The 25,829-nt window shown below is 36.6% G+C and overlaps 1 protein-coding gene across 4 annotated transcripts in view; it reads right to left on the bottom strand.

The window, feature by feature from the left end:
* The window catches only part of LOC138692909 (zinc finger protein ZFP2-like), a 126,962-nt gene that overhangs the window by 9,214 nt on the left and 91,919 nt on the right, over positions 1–25,829 (bottom strand). For 3 of the 4 annotated variants that reach the window (XM_069816253.1, XM_069816252.1, XM_069816249.1), the window contains 3 exons: positions 15,996–16,093; positions 13,746–13,883; positions 9,780–9,862 (listed from right to left, as the gene is read on the bottom strand). In XM_069816253.1, the coding sequence (XP_069672354.1) occupies positions 9,780–9,862; positions 13,746–13,883; positions 15,996–16,093 (319 nt within the window). The remainder of the gene's footprint in view (positions 1–9,779; positions 9,863–13,745; positions 13,884–15,995; positions 16,094–25,829) is intronic. The other variant, XM_069816251.1, reaches the window with a different exon arrangement.

Raw genomic sequence — 25,829 nt, 5'->3', positions numbered from 1 at the left:
TTCATGTGTAAAACAACCCCAAAACATTACTTATGGGGGGTATTTGGGTGCTTGTTGGAGATGAGCTGCTGTTACTTTTTCGGATCCTTTCTGTACGTAAGAAACACGGTGGCCGTGGACCTCGAAATGAGACTCATCGGAAAAAAGTACATTCTTCCAGTCATTCACTGTCCAGTGTTGATGTAATTTTGCCCACATTAAGCGTTTTTTGCACATAACAGGGGTTAGCAGTTGCTTTTTAATAGGCTTACGAGCCCTTCGTCCAGCTTCCAAAAGCCTACGCCGCATTGTTGCGACGTGAATATTCGCCCCAGTGGTAGCCATTAACTCGCGGGTTAAGTCGACAGCAGTTAGTCTAGGATTTAATTTACTTTTCCTGACAAGTAAACGATCATCTGCAGGTGAAGTCTTCCTTTTCCGGCCACAGTTTCCTTTTTTCTGGGGTGTGATGGATCCAGTCTCCCTGTATCGTTTTATGATCGAATTAACAGTAGCCAAACCGATGTGACATTCTGCAGCAATTTGCCTCTGTATCATAGAAGAATGCTCTGCTAATGTTATAATTTTAGACCGTTTTCGTGGAGTTGTATCCATTTATGAAGACGACAGAATGTACACAGGATTGCAGTATTAAGTCTTCAACACAACTGAAACGCTTATAAGTACAAAACGACAGGCAAAATGTCACATATTATAAAAAAAAATAATGACAGACCTTCAACAATGGAATTACACGTACTACAGATGTCAATTAAAGCGGTATGAGCAGCTGTGAGGCCAAGAATGACAGAAAATGTAAAAATATATCGTGTTCGGATTAATTTGCACACTACTGTATTGCACGATATTCGTGAACCATCCTGTATATACAATGTGAACAGTATGTAAGGTAATTAATTGCAATGGGTTATTCCTTGAGATATTTCAAACAAAAAAGTTTAATACAATTTTACTCGATTTTACTTCCTTTTCCATAAAAAAATGATTTTATATTAAATATTTTGTAGCGTATTCTGGAAAAGCTATTGAATTAATTCCTGATTTGCCCAGTGAATTTAAGAGAGCAGTGTGTTACAGTTATAGATGATTGAGAGAATTTTAGTTTTCTCCTCTAATTGTGCAGAAATTTGAGCCCAACAAATGTAAGTTTTTGTTCTGAAAGGGAATTTTAAAACTTGATGCATTCTAACAACCCTGTAAAGGTTATTGCCTGGAGAGATGCAGCTCGCATAATGAGAGAGATGGATCAGACGAGAAATGTAAACATGACACACACAATTGCTCTCACAGAAAATTTCATTTCTTGTGTGTAAGTTTACTGGGTAGTAGTACTTTAAAAATTAAAGTTGTAGGGAATTATTTCTAATTGGCTGAAGAAAATGTTTGTAGTACGTCAAACAGAGGTTTATTTACTCACTAATTAGTTTGTATTACGTAAAATAGTCGTCTTATTGTCTGTGTACACCGAATATTTGAAGAATACAGGAGAAAAATAATCACAGTCATAATGCTCTTAAGAGTGATGTCATCTTGTAATTCAGTAAATTACTGCAAAATTTATTGCTGTAGGAAAGGATGATTGTATCTATGGTGATAATTTATTCTCCTTTACCAGTTTTGATAAGAAAAATACTGAAGTTTGCAGTAATATACTGAATTTAATGGTGATGTCAGCCTTGCGAGAATTGTGACTTTGTTTTCCCCTGTAATCTTCATTTAATTAACATTAAATCGAACAGTTTAAAAATAATATTTTGAATTTAGTTCATTTAACGTAAAATAAGCAGATCACATTTCATTTTTTCTTTTAATTTCAAAAGTTTTTAAATTTTGATTTTATAACGAGACATAGGCTACGTTCTCTAGAATATTTAATTAAAATTAGGTTGTAGAGTACATTTTAAATTTTCCACGATTTTCTTTAACGTGAAATGAACAGTGTTCATTTTCTGGTCTCTAACACAGATTAAACACAAACATTAAAAGCTATATCATCTGTAATTTTAGTAACGAGTTTAAAAATAATGTACTTGGCAATGACCTTCCACTTCCCTGTTCATAACAAGCCAGGTGAAAGAGTTGTCCACAGCAACACAGTCTTATGTGCACCGCCTACTGAGTACACAGTACATGACTCCATAATTTTAAAATGCACATTTTTCTGCAAAATTATTAAAAACACAGCAAAATAGTATTTGACTTTTTTGTTGTTCTCGTCTAAAGGAATCATGCACCAGAATTAATGACATTAGTTATGGTCCAGCCTGTATATATTAATGGACAAGAGCATCTAAAACAAAGTACAGTATCTAACTGCAAATTGATAGTGTTTAATTTTTTTCTCTTACTGGTTCAAAAATATTTTGGATTCCGAACAGTAATCTCTGTTACTTATTACTTTTATATGGTTTTCTTTTTTACTAGGTTATTTTACGACGCTTTATCAACATCTTAGTTTATTTAGCGTCTGAGTGAGATGAAGGTGATAATGCCAATGAAATGAGTCCGGGATCCAGCACCGAAAGTTACCCAGCATTTGCTCATATTGGGTTGAGGGAAAACCCCGGAAAAAACCTCAACCAGGTAACTTGCCCTGACCGGGAATCGAACCCGGGCCACCTGGTTTCGCGGCCAGACGCGCTAACCGCTACTCCACAGGTGTGGACACTTTTATATGGTAAAGCGGAGTGTAATAATTAATAATAATAATAATAATAATTTTTATTTCAAAGGTAATAATAGTACACTTTTGGCTGGCACTCCTGATGAAGCAAAAGCTTGTGGCCAGGAGTGGAGTTTACATTAAATAATGAAAAAATAATATTACACGCTTAAACCTAAAATAAAATAATTATTTAATTGTTACATTTAATTAATCAAATATAAGTAAGCAAAAGTAAAGTGAAAAATATCAAAATAATAATACAAAAAATACAATCGAATTATATCAGGTAATAGAGAGAAGAGTAGGTTAACTAGAAAGTAGAAGTGGTGATGGGCCCTTTAAACAATAATAAAGTAAAATGAAAAAGTATTAAATAACACAATTTTAAAATAAATACTAAATATTGTGCAATAATATAATGGAGTAATATATTATATGCATAAATGATATTTATTGAATATTGAAAAATTCATAACATAATTTTTTTTTTAATTTAATGTAAGAGAGAAATATCAAAATATGAAAATATATAAGAAATGAATATATATATATATATATATATATATATATATATATATATATATATGTATATAAAATTATTAGAATACTAATCAGTATTGCATTTCAGTTGAAGTGCTTGCTTTTTAAATAATTTATTGGAGGAAGTTGATAATTTGGAATGATTTTTAATGAAGTTATTATACAATCTCGGGCCGAAATTTGAGCCATGCCTTAGTCCTGCTTCAGAATTGCATGTGGGTCCAAACAAAGGACATGGTATAATGTGTCTTACTAGTTATTTTTATGGTAGTATTGTAATAGGTTATATATGTAAATTTGTTTAATACTCAGTACAATAAATTCCTTGCATATGAAGCATGCATGATAATCCACCTTTTCCTTAATACATATTTTTATTATTCTCCTCTGTAATAATATTAACGGCATGAGTGTGGTATATCTACATGGTGCGGAGGTATCTTTGACTCCGGTGGCCAAACGGTGTATTATTTCTTATTGAATGCACCCATCCTTTCCTGATCTCTGATTGGAGATTTTAAAGCAAGTGCTGTTGGCAGAGATCAGCGCGGAGCGAACGACCTGTCTAGGAGGGACGGAACACAAGCAGCAGGGTGAAGCAGAAGTCACTCACCGGGTGCAGCAGCCTGGACACCGAGCAGGGCCCTCCCCTGCCAAATGGATTGTACAGGAACACATTGGACTGCAGTGCGGCATATTGTCTTGACGGGTGTAGCTTCGATATTAAAGGCCGATTACGACGTGTCTGCTTGGGAAGCAGATCTTTTCTTCATTTGTGGCTGCATTGGTGACTATTATTTATCGATTACTGATTCCCGGCTTTTGCAGGTCTTGGTGATTGTGCTACATCTGTTGTCGTCTCTTATACATGGATACCCTCTTTCAAGGTTGGGCTGGTACATTTAGTTAGCATCATTTCATCCAGTGGTCCGGCTGTGTGGACTCACTTCATTATATTCTCACGATGTTTGCCGTCCCAGTGTAGATATTGTTAACTAGAGTAGGCGCAAGAAGAGCTTGCCACAGTAAGCTGCGCGAACTTTCGGAAATGTTCGGGTGCACTCGACCTCGCTTCGATTCGATTGGCAAATTGTCGACAGTTCTCAGTCGTCTGCTGGCTTGATGTTTCGAGTGAGATTTATCACAGCACTTTTCTAACGCAACTTAAATCTTGTTGCAGAGTAAGTAATAACATAACATTGTTGAAAATACAGAAGCACGAATTTTTTTTACACATAAAATCACTGAATGAAATGACAAAGATGTTATAAGAATGTGTGATTGTTGAAAATACAGAAGCACGATATTTTTTTTACATATAAAATCACTGAATGAAATGACAAAGATGTTATATGAAATATGTAATTGTTGAAAATACAGAAACACGAATTTTTTTTACATATAAAATCACTGAATGAAATGACAAAGATGTTATAAGAAATGTGTGATTGTTGAAAATATAGAAGCATGATTTTTTTTACATATAAAATCACTGAATGAAATGACAAAGATGTTATAAGAAATGTGTGACTGTTGAAAATACAGAAGCACGATTTTTTTACATATAAAATCACTGAATAAAATGACAAAGATGTTATATGAAATATGTAATTGCTGAAAATACAGAAACACGAATTTTTTTTACTTATAAAATCACTAAATGAAATGACAAAGATGTTATAAGAAATGTGTGATTGTTGGAAATACAGAAGCACGATTTTTTTTTACATATAAAATCACTGAATGAAATGACAAAGATGTTATATGAAATATGTAATTGTTGAAAATACAGAAGCACGAATTTTTTTACATATAAAATCACTGAATGAAATGACAAAGATGTTATAAGAAATGTGTGATTGTTGGAAATACAGAAGCACTATTTTTTTACATATAAAATCACTGAATGAAATGACAAAGATGTTATAAGAAATGTGTGATTGTTGAAAATACAGAAGCACGATTTGTTTTACATATAAAATCACTGAATGAAATGACAAAGATGTTATATGAAATATGTAATTGTTGAAAATACAGAAACACGAATTTTTTTTACATATAAAATCGCTGAATGAAATGACAAAGATGTTATAAGAAATATGTAATCGTGTAATAATTGATATTTGACGTTGTAATAAAACACTAATACTATGAGATTTTATTAAAATGTTCCGATAACTAGGGCACTATGGTCGGTTTATTTTAATCTGTATACACTCCATATGTTACGAGTGGAGCCTGTTTCGTTTTTCATAAATTTATGAATGTCATAAATAATTCCCTAGTTTGACTGTGTAACGTTTTATTAGCACTTCCTAATTTAGAGCGAAACAGGGGGCATTGTTAAGTACATAGAATGTTACACAGAACTCTGTTAGTTAACAAACACAATTTGAACTACATAAAACTCCTGATATCAGGGATAAAACGCAGAATATGTAACGCACACGCTAGCTTCTACCTGCTCTGCACAGCAATACTCCACGATACGAACAGCTCAAGATCGCGCTTTCAAATGCGCCCTGTAATCAGCATTACGTGATTCATAGCAGCCCTGTAACGAGCATGGCGGCACGAGGACCGAATATCGTTCTCTGCGCATCAGTCAAATGGGCAAGCTTTCTTTGCACTTCCTCTACCTCCTCCTTCAGAGAGAGATCTATTTCTTCACTTAACCTACGATTTTTGTACTACAGTTTCTTTGCGCCACCAGGCTATATATTATTTATGTGCCAACAGCACCCATTTTTTTAAATGTTTTTGTAATTTAATGTGTAGTTCTTTTTTTTTTTTTTTCTGTAACTATTTGTTATCTTATTTGTAAGCTTTGTAATTTTAGTTGTTAGGAGCAACCAAGTACCCCATATGCTAATGATCTCTCGTTCCCTCCGGGGTTTGGTCCAGGCACTCTAACATGACATGAGTGAAGACTTCATTGCCCCACCTATCCTATAATGCCATACTGTAGCATGCAATGAACTAAACTCAAATATATTTGTTTTAATGTTATCTTTTTTGCATAAAATATCTTAGTGAAACAAATTTATAATTTATAATTATTTACTTTGATTTTTTTTATTTTTGAACATCTACAAATTGCTAACTGAGAGCAATTACTGTCGTGGATAACTAAATTTTCATTTAATATCCATCAAAGATAAATCTGATTTATCTATAGTTTTATCAGTACTGAGCAAGAGGAGGTTTATATCTAACCTTTTTAATTGAGTTTGTGCCTATATTTGCAAGTTTGTACATCTCTTCGCAATCATTACCAGTATATACAGTATAGCAACAGCATCATCTGCAAAGGAGTATATTTTTATTAGTAAGTCTGGAATAGTTATGTGACTTTTTTCTATTAAATTAAAATATATGCATATTGTAATATGTCCACTGAACAATATTTACCCAGTCAGAATGTAATTTTATACTGCATGTTTTTATATATTATGGAATTTTTTCAAAAGTGCAAAACATCTAGGATATTGCTACAATTTTCACGGAAAAATGTTTTTAAAAATATAATTACTTTCTTAAATTATTAGTTTACTGTTAGTAATAATTGTAAAATAATAAGTTATACGTATTTATTTTATTTATAATTGAAAATAATTTTAGTACGAAGATCAAATTAAAAGAAATTTTTAGGATTGAAGCAATGGAAAAGTTTGTTGTATTAAGCTGCAAATATTTTGTTTTCGACAATCAGTTAGAAATCTGCTGAGCTTTTGAACTGGAGTAGTACGAGGGGGATCCAGGAAATAACGACCGTTCGCGCATACCCGCCGTGCAGCTGACTCCCCTTCCTTGTTTGAAGGTCAACTGGCTTCCTTAACATGTGTTCTCATAATGTTGTGAGTACTGGTTGCAACAAGTCGCCAGTGTGCATTTTGTGTTACTTCAAAATGAACGACGTGATTGATAATCCCGCCGACTGTGAGGTGAGGAGTGTGATTCGATTTTTGAATGCCCGACATTTGAAACCTGCAGAAATTTACCGGCAATTGAAAGAAGTGTATGATGATACTGTAATGAATTAAAGAAATGTGAGAAAATGGTGCGAAATGTTCAACAAATGTCCACGATGAAACTCGATCCGGACGCCCATCACTCATCACAGAAGACCTGAAGACTAAAGTGAACGACAGAATCTTGCAAGACAGGCGCACATCACTCGACGAATTGCATATTGCCTTTCCTGACATTTCTCGTTCTTTGCTTGGTGAAATTGTGTCGCAACATCTTGGCTATCACAAAATCTGTGCACGATGGGTTCCACGGCAACTGAGTGACCAACACAAAACTCACAGAATGGCCTCAGCATTGACATTCTTGATGCAATAGCACACAGATCGAGACGCCTTTCTTGATCAAATTGTGACTGGTGATGAGACCTGGGTGTCTCACAACACCCCAGAGACCAAGCGCCAATCACGTCAGCGGCATTATCCCTCATCACCCAAGAAACCGAGAAAATTCAAACAGACTCTCTCAACACAAAAAGTCATGGCTACTGTCTTTTGGGATCGTAAAGGTATTCTTTTGCTGGATTTCATGCCAAAAGGCACTACAATCAATGCAAATCGTTATTGTGAGACTTTACGAAAACTACGGCGAGCCATCCAAAACAAGAGGCGAGGAATGCTTTCGAGAGGAGTTGTGCTTCTTCACGACAACGCCCGCCCGCACACTGCTGCTTCAACTCGAGAAATGCTGGATCAATTCGGTTGGGAAATCTTTGATCATCCGCCCTATAGTCCAGACCTTGCTCCTAGCGGTTTTCACCTTTTCACTAAGCTGAAAGACTTTCTGGGTGGTACGCGTTTTGGAAGTGATGAAGAGTTGAAGAATACAGTGAACACCTGGCTTAATGAACTGGCGGCAGAGGAGTATAACACGGGAATTCTAAAGCTAGTGAACAGATACGACAAATGTTTAAATGTAGGTGGTGATTATGTAGAGAAGTAAAGGAAGCTTCAGTTATGGAACAGACTTTGTTTTTTCAAATAGATATATATATTTTTAATTATTACAACAAAAAGGTCGTTATTTCCTGGATCCCCCTCGTAGCAGTAGTAAGTTTAGTTTTGATTGTAAATATTGAGTGCTTGCATGTTACTTTCCGGTTTCCATTCTTATAGTTACATTCCACCATTCTCTTGTGTTCTTATCGTGTAAAATGTCGCCCGTGAAATTAGGATTACCTACTCAATTCAGTATACATGTACGTGGGGATCGTCTTGTTTAGTGTTGCGTGTGAAAGAAATATAAATGCAGATACAGGTACTCGCTTTCAAGTCACACAATGTTTGAAAACAGCAAAACACATAAAAATTCTTCACTCTAAAAGTATTAAACAGTCTATGCTAAAAGTAAATACTCCAAACGAAGCAAGTTGTTCAAACTTCTGGCTCCCAGTTGTCAATCTATTCTAAGGACGTATGTGAAGCTTTCACTTGAGCTGACATTCCGCTATATAAATTATATGATCCTAAATTACGTGCGTTCTTAAAAACATAAATCAAACATTATTCTACACGAGTCTATTCTTCGCAAACATTATGTTCCAATAAAGAACAGAACAAGAAATTCGTGATTGTATTAAAGATAATCTAATCTAATCAATTTGGACGAAACTTCAGGTGGGTGTAAACGATCTGGATGTAATGTAATTGTTGGTATGCTCACTCCAAATCAAGTTTAAACGGCTTATCTTCTAACATTGGAAGAAGTAGAAGCGTCAAATCACACAACAATCGCAGAAGTGTTCAATAAAGCATTGTTGTTATTCTGGCCAAAGAAAATTAGGTATCAAAATGTCGCTCTCTTCATAACTGATGGTTAAAGCAGAACGAATCTAGAAGTCTTTATAATAGAATGATTCATGTAACATGCAGTTCACTGTCTGAGTGTGATTAAATTTTACCACTGTTACTTCTTTAATATCAAGCCCCAGTGTAGTCCAGCTTTAATACAAGTGTTCTGCCTTCTAAGCACTGTCCAGAAGTAGTTCCTGAAAACATGACTGAATATCACTGGTTTGATCTGTCGATGATATGCTTTTTCCTGTATGTTTAGAACATTGTTTACAAATTTTTTTTGTCTAGGATTATTTGTTAAATTTTTTCTGTCATAATTAACGATTGCAGCGTATTTGTAAATGTGATGAATGGTTCGAAGAAAAACATTTCAAATTGATTCAAAATGATACTTAATTTTGTAGGAAATTACAAAGACCCCAATTATAAGGAAATTATTGTAGAAAATATGTTGGGGAGTTCCAATATTCTGGGTTGCATGTAAGAGTGTAAAGTTTCACTTCTTGCATACCCATCTAGATTATTTTCCTGAAAGTTTAGAAGTTTTTGTGAAGGACATAAAGGAAGATTTCAGTAGGACATTCTAGAAATGGAAACTAGATACCAAGGGAAGAGGAGTGTGAATATGATGACTGATTACAGCAGGATGCTTTAGAGAGATAGTCATTCCGAAGATGCTTCTAGAGAGTCAAGAAAATAGAAATTTCAAACACAATGAACTCTTTACGTGAGCACTTACACACCACACTCACCTATCAGTGAAAATCTGGTTGTTCTCTCCTGTTACTTCCATCACTGGCTCCTCATTCACTGTGTCCAAGTCACTCTGATTTTCCTAAAAATAGAGATCAAATAAAACAGAAAGATGGTACAACTTACATTCACAAAAGCACATCGATTGATGTCACAGAACTGCATTTCAATTGTACTTGGTTCTAGTAGAATTTTAGCTAACACAAGTCAATTCTTGGGGCAGCTTTTTCATGGGGTAGTTCTTTTTCTTACAGAACAGCGTTTTACAACCTTTTCCAACATGTGGCACACGGAAGGTGTACTTTAAGATCTCAAGGAACTCTTATATAATTTAACACTGTGTTCCCATTCAGGAGGGGAATTTTGAGGGTTTTAGGAGCGAATGAAGTCTATAAAATACAAAATACATGAGAGAAATACAAATGCATTAATGTAAAAAATATAATATTTTCAATTTAATATGCATAATTTTTGAGTCAACATACAAGGGGAATGATAATATGATAAGTAATTGATTAACTAGCGGACTTACTCGTGTTAATTATGTAAGTCTGTGTGGCTTACAGCTGTTTCGGTGCTTCATCATACCATCCTCAGAGCCTTCTAGATCTCGGCGTCATCTCGAACTTCTCTGCCTGTTGTGTGGGTGCGTTTGATTGTTGAAAAGTGTTGAAAAGTGGAGTCAAATAGTGTGTGTGTACTGAAATTGATCTGTGTGTTGAGAATTTGATCAGGGTGTGTTTTAGTGTGTTTGTATATTTCGTATTGTTCTAGTGTGTTGAGTTTTTGGTTCTTGGGTTGTATGTGTAGGATTTCCATGTCCGCATTTATGTTATTGTATGTATGGTTAGCATTGGTTATGTGGTTGTGTAAAACACACCCCGATCAAATTCTCAACACACAGATCAATTTCAGTACACACCAGGGGCGTATTTTGCGGGCTACCGGCGGTAGCCCAAGGAAATTACAAAAGAAAAAGCTTATAATATAACATAATGTAATAATTTTGTATTATTAGTTTTACCATAGTAATTAAAATTAAAGTAATTGTTAGATATATTTTGTGTAATAATAGGGTCAGCGGTAGCCCAAACCCTTTAACCAGTATACGCCCCTGGTACACACACACTATTTGACTCCACTTTTCAACACTTTTCAACAATCAAACGCACCCACACAACAGGCAGAGAAGTTCGAGATGACGTCGAGATCTAGTAAGCTCTGAGGATGGTGTGATGAAGCACCGAAACAGCTGTAAGCCGCACAGACTTTCATAATTAACAAGAGTAAGTCCGCTAGTTAATCAATTACTTATATTCAAGTGTTAAAAGTAGTGTACGCAAGATTCAAATGGATAATATGATGACTGATGAAAAGGCGTATGCTGCAAAAAAAAAGATTGACAAGAGAAGCAAAGTACATATTATGAACAAATTGAACTCACACTATTTTTATATTTTTTATTTGAAGCTTATTATAGAAATGTAAAATTTAATGACAGAAAATTATTTTTATGCAATATTAGAATGATAATTATGGTATTATGCATGTTTACTACTTTATTATTTAGGAAATACGAAAATATACTTTATCATTTTATTAAGGTATTTCAAACACGATATATTTTCTTTCACAAAGACAAGTATAATACGATACTTTTTAAAGTGGGGATGATATTCTAACTTTACTGATCTGGCAACCCTAGCTGCGCATTATTCTCTTCTCTTCCACTCACATACACACACACTGTGTTTACTGAATACTGACGTGTGTCACGTTCAATGAAAGTTGATTAATGTAGACTCACTTTTTCACTACTATGTCACTTTTACTTTTCCAATTTTGGCGACAACAATTTTTAATGTTTTAATTTTTTTGCGGCACACCTGTGGATCATGGCATGCTAGTAAAATATAGCTGTTATAGAATAACTATTTGACTGCAGTACGTCTACTGTACCGGTAACAAAAATTATCTACGTATGAATAATTCAATTTCTATTCATGAATTTTAGTGAATTTTTAAGTCGTTTATTTTAAGACATTTTATCAACTGTAAAGGTTATATAGCATCTGGATGACCTAATGGTAATAATGCTAGCAAAACGAATCCAGGGTCCAGCGCCGAAATTTATCCAATATTTGCATTTATTAAGTCCAGGGACAACCCAGGAAAAATCTCAACCAGGTTATTCGTACAAACCAGTATTTGAATCCGAGTCTTCTAGCTTCAGGGTCAGACATAATTGTAACTCCACATCAGTGGACAAAATTCGAGGAATCCACCTTTTTCTGACAATGTCTAATGCCATTTCATTGCATGGCTACAAATTTTAACATTACCCGGTATATAATGGTCTTCTTTAGTCGGATTTTGGTAGTATTTCTGCGCTCATAATTCAAGCAGTTAGCAAACTTATTCCATTGATAATTTTAATTTGTTCATATGCGAATACAATGATAATACTGACTAAATTACTCCAATTCAGCGTCATAATTTCTGCAAGCCAAATTATGAACTATATTATTATACTAAAGCTCCACTACACTGGGATTCTTTTCTTATGAATATAATGACCATTATGTCTTAGAGATAAAAATGGGTTAGAAAAATCGTTCAAACATTTCGTCAATTTGAAAACTTGTCAGAGAATTTTAATTAAGTTGGCATCTACCCATAATAAGTTCAAGAAAATTCAAAGCCTTAATACAGTCTCTTTCTTTTTCCTTCTCAATTTCTGTGATTTTTAAATTTAGTGCGCCCCCTATTAGAAGACGCCCTACGCCTTGGCCTAGTTGGCCTTTTGGGAAATCCGGCCATGGGCCTAGACACCATCAGCATCGGAAATATGTAGCACATCCAAGATTTCATCTGAGCCTACTTTCAATTATTTCATACGATGGATGAAATGATGAGAAGACATATTTCAATGCTAGACATGAATATTTAAAGTGTTTTTTGTTAAGAAACGCACATAAATTAAATAAATTGCTTCAACATCTATTTTACTGAGTAACTACATGAAACAATTAAGAATTACATTAAATTATAAAAATTTAATAGACACCAAGGTTTGAAGCAGAGACTTCTGAATCTGTAGTCGAATGCCCCACAACTGAGCCATGCCACTCCTGATTTTAATGTGACAATGTTTCAATAATACATTGAGGGAGAAAACGGCACTGAAGAAGTGGACAGAATTATCTCTATAGCCTACCAGCACAGATGAACGTCTATCTAAAGACAGTTACGACACTTCCTAAAAGTGCTGCCTCATTTCACAAACATGTCTTCTCACGAAATAAAACGCCACTTTCAACACTTGTATCGTAAATAATTATTGTGAGTAAAACAGAACTTCCTATAATTCTTACAATCTTATGTATGTTAAATGTGTGAGCTTAAATGAAGCCTTGAAATTTGTGGAAAGAGCATATCAGAAACAGCAGTTTGTACAAAATTAGAAACTTGCTTCAATATAACTTTTTATGAATGTCCCCATACTACAAAATACAGTAATTTTCACAGTTATACAGGCATGAAGTTGGTTTAGACATTGTTCTTGATCAGTACAGCATATTTTTAATTGTCTTTTTTTAATAAAAAGCGTACAAAACTGCATTTTGGAAGGTTTACTCCTCATATAGATAACATGAATTATAAAGGGATATTTCACATGGTAATATTAGGGGCTTAACTCTACATAGCAAGATCTCATTGCTTACCAAAAATAACTGTTTTATGATTGAAAGAATTTTCTTCAAAGCTTAAACAAAAGAGCCACATTGCTAATTAAATTTAGGCTATTCCGAAATAAACAATAAATAACATGCAGATACTTTCACTGTCCCCACTGTCAACCAGAATCCGCTATCATCATAGCTGTACAGAGAAGGTTCTGTGACGAACAGAATACAAGCTAAACTTTGGAAAGAAGAGCCAGCACACCAATGAGCTTCACTCACCTCGGCTTCACACTTTACCACAGGAAAGTTATTGGGCAATATAATTTCTTCAGATTTTATCTCTGATGTGTGATCGTAGCTCTCGTCCACGCATTCCTCCTTTATCCTAGTCACGTGAAGATCCAATAAATTCCCTTCCTGCAGAACACAGAGACATTCTGACTGAGTAACATATTACAATGTGACAGAAGCTGATCACAAGTGTTACAGGTTGCTCTCTGGGTATGCATGCCAGTGCTTCAATACTACTTGCAGTACAGACAAGAAATTATGGAAATAACAGATTTTAAAAGTAAAATACGTCAGAGAGAAGGTAATACTTCACTTATGAGCGATAGGAAACAGAAAGTTGAAATCAATACAACTATGAAATCTACATCGACATGGGGAACTATTAATAATGGAATTCCTCAAGGATCAATATTAGGTCCCCTACTTTTTCTAGTGTTTATAAATGATCTTACCCCCCCTTATAAAAGATGTAGGTCATCCCATATTATTTGCAGATGACACAAGTATAGTAATTACAGCCAATAACTCCAACACATTCCAATCTTCAACAGAGGAAATTCTCTTCAAAATATGTGACTGGTTCTCAGTCAATAAATTAGTATTAAACTGTAACAAAACTAACATAATTCAATTTAAATCCTGTCCAAATTCAACGTCGCAAATTCCTAGCGCAATAATTAACAATAGATCCCTATTAGAAACTACAACAACCAAATTTCTTGGCTTAAAAATCGATAATGTATTAAATTGGAAAAATCATATTAAAGATATTACCCCCAAACTAAATTCAGCTTGTTTTGCTATTAGATCTATGCAAAAGATAGTAAATATCAATACCTTAAAAACAATATACTTTGCATACTTCCACTCGGTAATGAGTTTTGGAATAATATTCTGGGGAAATTCTACAAATAGTAACAATATATTTCTATTACAAAAAAGAGTAATTAGAATAATAGTAGGTGCCAAATCTAGGGAATCGTGTAGGACTATTTTCAAAAAACTACAAATAATGCCCATGGCTTGTCAGTATATCTTTTCATTAATAGTCTTCCTCGTATGTAATCGTGAAAACTTTGTAACTAATTCAACAGTTCATAGCATAAATACACGTCAAAAAAATGACTTTCATACTCCATCGGCAAGTCTATCGTGCTATCAAAAAGGAGTGCGTTATATGGCAGTAAAAATTTTTAATAGCCTCCCTATCGATATAAAAAATGAAACTCAAAACATTAAATTATTTAGGGCCAAATTAAAGAAGTACCCAATTTCTCACGCCTTCTATTCTGTAGGTGAATTCATGACATTCAATAACACTTCATGAAATTGATACTAAAACTATGTGTTGTACTAGTAGACTATATTGTAAATCTCGTCTGTATATATTTCATCTAGACTGTGACTATAAATTAAGATTTTATAATAGTATTAAGTTTTTTGACTTTTTCCATATTCTAGCTGTAAGCATGTATGAATACCATGGAATGTTAATAAATACAATACAATACAATACAATACAATAAAATGGAGCCAAATCTGCAAAGGGGTCCAGTTCACATTATGATGTTACAAGATAAAATATTTTCCGTAGAGACATTGTAATGTTTTCTTATTCAATTTGGATGTTTCATTTTGGTACTCAACATTGCCCCAAAAATAAATTTATAAAGTTTACTTCGACTGAAAAAAAAAAATTCCAACACATGTTACTGGTGCTCGAGACATTTAATCAAGGCGCAGTGCATTTCATAACAATTAAGTTCGCGAACTTGCCACGGTGAGCTTACCTTCGCAGGACAGTACAAACAGCTTAGTAAGGTTTCATAACCTTAAGCAGCCCTATATATGAGCCGTTCAGAACAAAAGTGGTGTAAGTGTAAGTCAAAATTGGGTAATGAGGTTTAAAGTAAAAATTTTGTAAAATACAGCACAAAGTAGCAATTAATATGTCCTTCTTGCTATCCACTGACTACTAATATTTTAAATAAATTGAATATTAATTGCTAATTTGCGTTGTATTTTACAGGATGTTTACTTTAACCCTCATTAGTCATTTTTGACTTACACCACTTCTGCTCTGAACGGCTCATATGTATGTATAAAATTATATGCTTGTAAATGAACGATAGCTAAATGACCAGAGGCCGATGCTACCAATCAACATTGTAATCCACTGCAGCCAAATAAATAAAAATAAATAGTAATATAGGAACGAGACAGTAGACAAGGTCTTACATCTGGTGAAGGATTTTCCTCTTCTTTAATTGCGTCATCATGTGGCTGTGCTGCCAGAGGGTCGACCTCAGATTCCGTCTTGATACCATCCATTACAACTGAAGGAACAATGTCAGAAAATTAACCGTTTGCTGTTAGTATAGCTTAATGTCTACCATAAGAATCAGTGCGATACCGGTACAGAAGTGATTAAGGTCATACATAAATTAATATCGGATTGAAATTCTAATTTTCAAATAAAACAATTGGCTACAAAATTTGGTCTATTTCTAGCTCTAGTGTTATTTCGACAGCGACAAATACGTGCACAACACTGTAAACTCTGTGAAGAAAACGGTGAACTATTCAAAACGAGGCACAATCAGCTGATATCATTTTCTCTCGCCCTTGCGTTACAGAAACATTTTAAAACACATCTACAGAAACTAACACAATACTAGGATGCACCGACTTGCTTAAGAGTGACAGCAATAGGAGATAATAATTATAATTAAACTATGATATTATAACAATGATTTCACTATGAGCCACTAATAAGCGCAAGCAATGTTTCACATGACAGCAAATGTTGAAGCTAATTTTAAGACTATTATGGTGATTAAATTCAAACCAGAAATACACCGTGTATCAAAAACGACTTTACAACTTTTTCAGCTTATAGAAATTTAACCACATATCTTACAGAAATAATTATGGTGTAATTTTTAATTAAAACAGATCAAGTTTCTACCAAGCAGTTATTTTGGTTCGATGTGACTCCAAAATTCCAACCTTGTGCACATAAAATGAATTATTGGCAATGAAAAGTACCACAAATAATACATCAACCATAAAAAGCAGTATGAATTGTAAAATTATGACGTGGAAATGCTCGTACAGTAAGAGGATAAACAAGTCCTAAATGATAAGGGTGTCCAATGATAATTACACCGAAGACAAAAAATGGGAAGTAGCCAGTGAATTTCTGTAAATAGTGCAATAAATATTTCTTACTTATTGATGTTTTTATTTTCTTTACCGGCCACTGGAACTTACTTTTCGGATGAACCTCGTACCTATCTAGAAATAGAAACTCATTTACGATAAGAAATACACCGTGTATCAAAACGGACTTTACAACTTTATAAGTTTATAGAAAATTATCCATATAGCTTATAGAAATTGCTATGGTGTCATTTTAAACTAAAACACATCGAGTTTCTACCAAGCAGTTATTTTGATTCATGTGACTTCCGTTTGTGAATGGCAGACATCCGACCTAAAGTCAATCTCTTGTCGCACATGAGCCAGCAGATCAGAACTCACTTCTGCAACTGCGGCAGCAATTCGAGTTCTGAGCTCAGCGAGATGGGCAGGTAAAGGAGAAACGTACATAAGATCTTTGGGGAACCCTCACAGGAAAAAAAATCGACGGGGGATCAGATCTGGTGAGCGAGGTGGCCATGCAGTTGGCCTTGCACGACCAATCCAACGACTGGGAAACGCTGATCAAATAGCCCATGAACCTCCTGGAGGTAGTGAGATGGTGCCTCATCTTGCTGGAAGTGAATGAGTCCTTCTTGATCATCTTCATTAATCTGCGGAATGAGGAACATTTCAAGCATATCTTGATACACTTTTATCACTTATTACTTTTTCGTAGTACTCGTCAAACCGTCATCCTCCCCACCAAGGAAAAGTATCGAAAGCGCCACTTTTACCGAAAGTGAGTTGTGATGTTTAGAATAAATTGCCCAGCACTGCGCATTCACTGTAAAAATTCGAGACTCCCAACAATTTTTTCCCTCTGCCAAGTAGGTTTAAACTTAGAATATCGTATTCACCAACATGCTGGATAAGTACAGTAACTGCCTTTCCTGTAATATTAGCAGAATGGTGCTTACGATATCTGCCTTGCAGGGGACGATGTGGGTTATACCAATCTCACGAGAGGCATGGCTCATTCACTTCCTCGGACTATCGTTACAGCTCTCCCTGACTTGTTCAACAGTATCAGAAGTTCGTGGGTAACCTGGAGATTTGTCATGTCGCACAGAACAACCAGTTTCAACAAAAGTCCTGTTCAAAGAGTAAATTGCAGGCTTACTTGCAGGATCTTTACGATACTGAGTACGAAAAATACGTTCCACTGCAGTTGCGAACTATGTTTCGTCAAACCAAAATACACAGAGAGCATGTTCTGCACCAGAGAAAGTTGTCATTTTGTATTGTAACTGATGTAACGCTCTTGCTGTCTAAATGTGATATTACGGCATTACTTGTGTCAAAACTTGATGTGTTTTGCTGTACAATGACACCTTAACCATTTCTGTAAGGTATGTATATAAATTTTTATAAGGTTATAAATTTGTGAAGTCCTTTATGATAGACAGTGTATTTGTTCCAACATTATGAATAGACTATACTGTTTTCGCTGTAAGATAAATCCTAATGTAAACATAAGCACGTTGTTGTCATACCCGTGATTGGCTCCTAGTCGAAACACTTACATGACTCAGGAAAATATAGTTCGTATTTCGAAACCATAATCTTGTATTATTTAAAAATAAAAAATTGAATTCTAGTTGTTAAATACGATGAAACATATACCTTCACTCATATGCAAAACGATATGTAAAAGAAAAGCTACGTTTATATTTTGTTATGTACTATGAACGCGGATGAATACCAACAGTAATACCGAGGTAGTCTGTTCTTGTAACAAGCTGGCGTCACTTGAGCTCGTAGTTGTTCCCGTAAGCACGTGGTACTGAAGTATAGCTTCTGCAACCTCGGTGTGTGAGGTTATTAAACATAAGAGTGGAAACCCTCTCAAAAACGGAGAAAAAGAAATAGTCTTAAATGTATATAATAAGTTAAATGAGTTTCAATCACAGTAATTATAAAGTAAATGTTTCCTAAGCAAACGAATGCATAGTAGTGAGATTAGGCCTACTTGACGAGTAACGGGAAATGTTTAACATGAAACAGAATGTACAACAGTAGGCGGGAACACGTACTGAGAATCTATGGCGCCAAACAGTGGTCAATGAAGCCTCACTTCAGTCACGTGCTATTGTTTACATTAGGATTTTTCTTACAGCGAAAAGATTATATGTAAGGATTGCTAATTGTTTGGTCCTTTAGAAGTATCTGTTGTAGGTAATATTTATTTATGACGGAGAAAAATTGGCTCCGGGCCGAGGATCGAACCTCGACCACCAATCCTGCGCACTGGGCCACTAAAGGATAAGGATACATTTCTTCCTTTATGAAGAAAATTCCGCAACTTGCCACAAAGTCCCCAATCATGCAGAGTTTGCAGAATGCCATACCGGCATGTGATATCGTCAGCCTTTTCTAAATCAAAGAAGACCGCCACAAGATGTTCCTTCCTCAGAAAAGCATCTCTAATAGCCGAACTAGATGCTCTGCGGCGGATCTGTGCTTATGAAAACCACATTGGATATTAGATAATCGGTTTTCCGATTTGAGTAACCACATCAGGCGTTTACTTGTCATCTTTTCTATAACCTTACATACGCAGCTGGTGAGAGATATTTGCCTGTAGGCTTAGCTTCCAGACAAAGCTAGATCATTTCCCGGTCTCTGGATGGAGATAACAATGGCGGAACGCCAAGAAGATGGAAATATCCCATCAGTCCAGATTCTGTTGTACATTGTCAATATGAAGGATTTGCCAGCTGGTGGAAGATGGCAAAGCATGCGGTTATGGATATTATGAGGTCCTGAGGAGGTGACAGGGGATGTTACTAGTGCTGCCTCTATATCCTCGGATGTGAACGGTGTATTGTAATACTCTGTATTATGTAATTTAAAATTTAGGTTTCATTTTTCCGCAGCAACTTTGATTTTTAGAAATTCCAGGTCATAATTATTTGAGCTGCTTATGCTGCAAACGAGCGAACATTTCTGTAATTTCTATTGGACTTGTGGTCGTTGCTCCATTGTTCAATATTCCCGGAATTACAGAACTATGTTTCCCCATTATTCGACGGACTCTGACCCATACGATGTTAGCTGGGACGTTCTTTTTCAATGAATTGACATCATTTGTCCAGGACGTCTTCTTAGCATGGCACACAGTGCGACGAGCTTTGGCTCGAAGACGTTTAAACTGAAAAAAAAATTTCTTGGGTCGGATGGCGCTCAAATTGGCGTAAGGCACGTCTGCGGTCTCGGATTGCATCTCTGCAGGCATCCATCCAACAGGGGACAGAGAAGCGTTTTGACGTGCAGGACGACAGAGGGATAGATAATTCCGCTGACTTCATAACCACATTTGAGAAATTTTTTACTATGGAGTACACACTTTCATGGCCGTTATCATCGAATGATATCGACTCCGAAAATCCGACCCAGTCCGCCCTTTTTAATAATCCAGTTTGGACAGCGAGATTCCGCAGGACGTATAGCGGACATATGCATTCGAATTGGGTAGTGCCACTACCATGTAAGTCGTGAATGACAGACCATTCGAAATGCGTGGACAAAACTGGGCTACAAATGGAGATATCTATCATGGAGTATGTACCGTAAGACAAGGAGAGGTATGTTGCTTCCCCTGAATTCAGGGTAACAAGATTTAGACGGGTACATACCTCTGCTATTTATTTAATTGGAATTTGAGCGCCTTGAGTGGTGGGATGCATTGAAATCACCCCTACCACATATGGAGCAGGTCCTGCGATAGAATATGTTCAATTTCATGCAATGTGAAAGGTGTGTCTGGGGGCATATAAACAGAGACTATTGAAACCTGTATGTTAGGTAAAGTTACTGTAGCGGTTATGCATTCATTTGGACTGTTAATGTTGATGACAGAGGAAAAGATACTATGGCGGAGTAGGAGGGCACAACCTTCGTTGGCACGAATACCGGCAAGGTGATCGTACCAGTGAATGTAGTATCTCGAGATTCTAAGGGAGTTTGGGGCCGGAGGTGTATCTGCTGGAGACATAAAATAGCAGGGTTCTCACGATAGATCAATTGTTGTAGTTCTGTGTATCTGCTGCGTACACCGTTCACATTCCTCTGTACAATATCAGTAATTATGTGGAGCTAAATCATGTTGGTGGCTTCACAGGGGATCTTCTCTTCTTATCCCTTCTATGATTTGGTGTCTTTGAATGCGACTGCTTAGATTTCGACCGTGGCGACTCACTCGCAGATCGTCGCACACCTGATCGTGATCTTGGTCGAAGACGGGATCGAGAGCGTGATCTCGACCAGTCACGTCGCGGCGATCTACTAGGGCTTGAATCTTTGTCTGTCGCTATGGTAGTGATCTTCTTGGAACATAAGGCCTGATATCAAGGTCACACGTATCGTCTGACTCAGCAGTCTGAGTGGCAAAGTCCACATTGGTCTGGGTAGCGGTCTCAATTTGCTTCCGAGGTATATTTACAAGAGGTGGCGTTTGTGTAGCTTTTTTCAATACTGAGAAATAGGACTTTTCCGTCGCCTTTGTTTGTTGATCTAAAATACGCTTACGCGCCTCCAAAAACGTAATATTTTCTCGGACTCTCATCTCTTGAATATCCTTCTCTACCATATACTTCGGGAATTTTTAGAATTAGCGGTGTGGTCCCCAGAACAATTCACACAGTGCTCGGCGCCGGCACATGGAGAATCACCATGGTCAGCACCGCCGCACTTTGCACATACAATGTTCTTTGTGCAATGTTTTTGCGTAAGTCCGAAGCGTTGGCACCTAAAGCACCGCATTGGGTTCGGCACATATGCACGAATTAGGACGGTCGTACCCGACAAGGATGTATTCTGGTAGGACAGGTTTTTCGAAGGTCAAAAAGACAGTGCTCAGCGGAACAGTCTGTCCGTCCCGCTTACGTAATAAACGGTAAGCCTTGGACACAGACTGCTCCGCCAGTTCTAGTTGGATCTCTTCATCAGACATGCCGTCCAGAGAATCCGTATGCAATACTCCCCACGTGGTGTTCCGAGAGGAGTGCCGTTCGACTTTAATAGGGTAAGACTCTAGCTACTGTTGCGTAGTCGAGTTGCATTTTTGACCTTCCCAACGAGTCCGTCGAGTGCGCGACTCAAGTAAAATGGACTGATGTTTTTCTTAGTCTTCTCTGATCCGCCCTACTTTCTCAGGGTCCTATTCCATTGCAATTTTCGTCATATGACCACCAGTCATGTCTATCCCTGTCCTGTTTTTTTATCATTTCATTCTGAGGGAGTGGGAGGAGAGCGCGAGGACATTTAAACTGCCCCCCCTACGGAACCGCCGGCGTCAGTCTGCCACAGGGGGGGCAAAAGAAAAAGACACCTAAAAATTGAAGACATTATTTCAAAAACAGCCCTTGTCAAAAATGTCGATTTTTCAGAACAAAAAAACAGCCCCCAGCCCATGTAAATTGTAACATCGAAATAAGAAAAAGGTAGACTTTTTCTTCAGGATATAAGAATCAGATATATAATAAACACATAAGTTTTTACATATTAGAGACCTACAATTAATTATTGAATGTGGGAGCGTGTGACATGGGCTATTTTTGTATTAAAATAATACAAATGATGATTGTAATAATATTAATTCAATATTTAATATTGTGTTGTAATATCAGTAAATTGTCAGGAAACCACAACACTTATTAATAACTTTTTTCTCCACTGCTGTTATTGTGTATTGGTAATTTCCGTTTCTGAAACAGGTTGGAGACTTTCAAAGAACCGGCGACTTTCTGGAGATAATAGTACATAGTTTTTTCAGGTACTCTAATTTGTATTGCTTGATCTTCAAGGGTTCATTGTAAAGAGTGGCAAACATTAGTTCTTGAGGTATTGGTACCCATTTATGGATATCCACAGATCTCCACGGCCTCGAATAACTGTCCCTTACTCTTACATGTGGGGAGTCTTTGTCAATCCTATACATTCTCAGTTGCTTTAGCTTCAGTTGACATCTAGAAGACTGAGCAAAATAGGGCTCCACTGTAGCCTTGATGATGTTGAGAAGATCTGGTATATGAACTCTCTTCACTTCAAAAGGTTTTGGATGAACTCTGCAGCTAGTTATTATATCATCCCACTGATTTGGAGTTTGAACAAAACCTGTTCGTTTTTTCTTTGCAATTAACAAAAAGTCCTGATCGTTTGACAAAAATAGTGGCCCCTTATGGAGAACAAGGGCATAATTCATTTGAACATTCGAAAACAGTGTACTGGCATGTACAGGAAGTACACCATACCAAAATTTTTATTTTGGCCTGGACAGCCGTCTGATACTAGGTGACCAAAAAGCAAAGACATAACTTCATTTTGTCCCTTCTTACCAACTGTTTCATGATAGGTAAACAGTATTGCCTCATCATTTGACAAATCGAGTACTCCAAAACAATAATGCCAAAGCTGTCGAGAGTAGTAGAATACATTGGATCTTAGATATGGGACAGGCAAATTCTGCATGTAATCGAAAGTCGATACTGTAGCTATGCCTCTACGAGCTCTTTCTCTGTATGATCGTTTCGTGTCACAGAAAGCCTCTATTTGAAAGATGTATTTGTTTCTGCAAAACTATACCAGTAGATAGCTAAGGATTCTTGAATGTGATGTACCTCCATAAACATATTACGCATTTCTTTAACTGAAAGTGTTTCTAGCAGGTACAATTATGAGGATTTCTCCGTATAAAGTAATGATACTGCCGAGGTTTGAATGATAATCGATGCATAATCAGCGTTTCAATTTTCTTTGGAACCACTTGGGCCAATTAGTATGTTTATCTCTGGAGTCAGTAGGAGATTTCTGATAGTTCAGCAATTATGCCTGTACAGTAGGAAGACACCTCTTGTTATCTCATGCAAACTCATAAACGTATTGCGACAAACAGGCACATCTTTGGATATACCATCTGAACTTATTCTCACCTTATAATGCAAGCTGCTACATATTTCCCTACATGATTAGTATTTTATTTTCCCTCTACATTAATTTTCTTAATAAAATCTTCCTTTCTGTCATTTCGTTTTCTTTTCTGAAAATTTAATCCACTTCCATCATTACTAGCCATGATGTACAGTAGTGGCAAAAAAAAACCGGACCGACTCTTGTAGCTGATTTCAGACCCTTGTTCACTCCAGAGCATGATAGACTGGTAACTAAGACTTTAACGGTTCGAATCCTGCCTGGGAAGGAAACTTTTTTTGTTCCTTATTTCGATTGCAGCGAAATTTTACTACTTAACTTATTATTCCCAAAACATGACTTTTACTAGCAATCAAAAAGTATTGGAAAAAAATTTGAATAAGGAACAAAATCAAGCTTCCTTCCCAGGCAGAATTCGAACCATGAAAGTCTTAGTTACCAGTCTATCGTTTTCTGGAGTGAACAAGGCTATGAAATCAGCTACAATGGTTGGTCCTTTTTTTTTTGCCAATACTGTACAAGAGACTAAAATGGAATGCTCAATGACTTCATTGTTGCAATATGAAACATTTAAATATGTATTCAATTTAACACAATGCTGCCAATAATTACTGTATAATGCATAATGTACCTAATCAATTCAGTACTGAAAACATTTAACAAAAGAACAACCCATGTCAGCTGACAAGGGCAATTTTTGTACGAAAGCAGAATGACATGGGCTGTTTTTGTAGAATCGGTGTTTTTTCTTATGGTTACTGCACCTGACACAGATCGTTTTTGGCTTTTAAACACATTTCAGATTGTGGCAAAAATGCGCCTTTACGTGATGGTGCTCTTAACTCATTTTCGTTAAAAATTTACAAGGGCTGTTTTTGTAATAATGTCTTCAATTCTTCGCGGTCTGTGCCGGCTATGAGGACAGCCCGATCCCAAACAACCCACCTCGCGCAAGTTACTGTTCAAACTGGACATTACACACCTAATGGCAAGTCTTCCACCAGAGGCGTGTCGCAGTTTTATGCCCCAGCCATGGGAATAACCGCCCGTGGCTCCCCACTCTACGCTGAACAATCCCAGGACTATTCAGCTTCAGGGGACTTGTGGTTGATTACACTGCGACACCCATAAGTCAGCGGTAACACGTTGGAGCGATATATTCGCCCCGGCGAGCAGAATCGCCCCGGGCCCCCATTGGGGCTCTACGTGAGTGTACTTGACGTCTGGTCCGGGCTCGGCACCTAAACTTGCAGATAGGGGCAGTATGAAGGGTCCACTATTGCTTCGTTGCTGGGCGCCCTGGCGGGCTACACAATTCGGAAGTCGCGCTCGAAACTGTGGGACAGAACCACGGTGATAGGAGAGGTCCCCGCTGGTGAGACAGGAGTTGTAAGCCTAAGGATCTTAGTCTAAGAATGAATATAAATATCTAGAAGAGGAAGAAGTGTGTGCCTCACCAGGCATCGTAACAAATCCCGACTTGGTGGTGGTCATGGCGAAAACAGTGAAGATGGAAAGGTGAAAATGGCTGTGATGATGTGGTGGGCCTTCCGCATGATTGCCGGCAGTGAGAAAGATAGAGATGAAAAAGACGAGAGATGGGCTGGGTGATGGTAAAGTCGATATATGGTCGAAAAGAAGAGCACGAGAGTCACCAACTTGGAGGAACCCACCTCGACCAGAAAAACTACGAAATATTCATTTCATGAAAAGATGCCAGAAATTTGTTGAAAACGAAGGCAGGCAGTTCCAGCATCTTCTTTAGTAACATGGGTTATTACATAACTTTTAAAGAGCATTATAATTTATTAGGCAGTCACTCTAGCTTGCTGAACATCGGTGTTGTACTGCCCGGCCAGCAGGAAGCGACAGCTTATGGACATTGCAGAACCCCACCTCAGCTGCGGTGCCACGATATATGAATGACCCAGTATTAAAAGG

This window comes from Periplaneta americana, chromosome 17, assembly GCF_040183065.1.
Source record: "Periplaneta americana isolate PAMFEO1 chromosome 17, P.americana_PAMFEO1_priV1, whole genome shotgun sequence".
Lineage (NCBI taxonomy): Eukaryota > Metazoa > Arthropoda > Insecta > Blattodea > Blattidae > Periplaneta > Periplaneta americana.
Note: the sequence above shows the minus strand (reverse complement) of the source record. Positions and strands in the feature narration are given on the sequence as shown.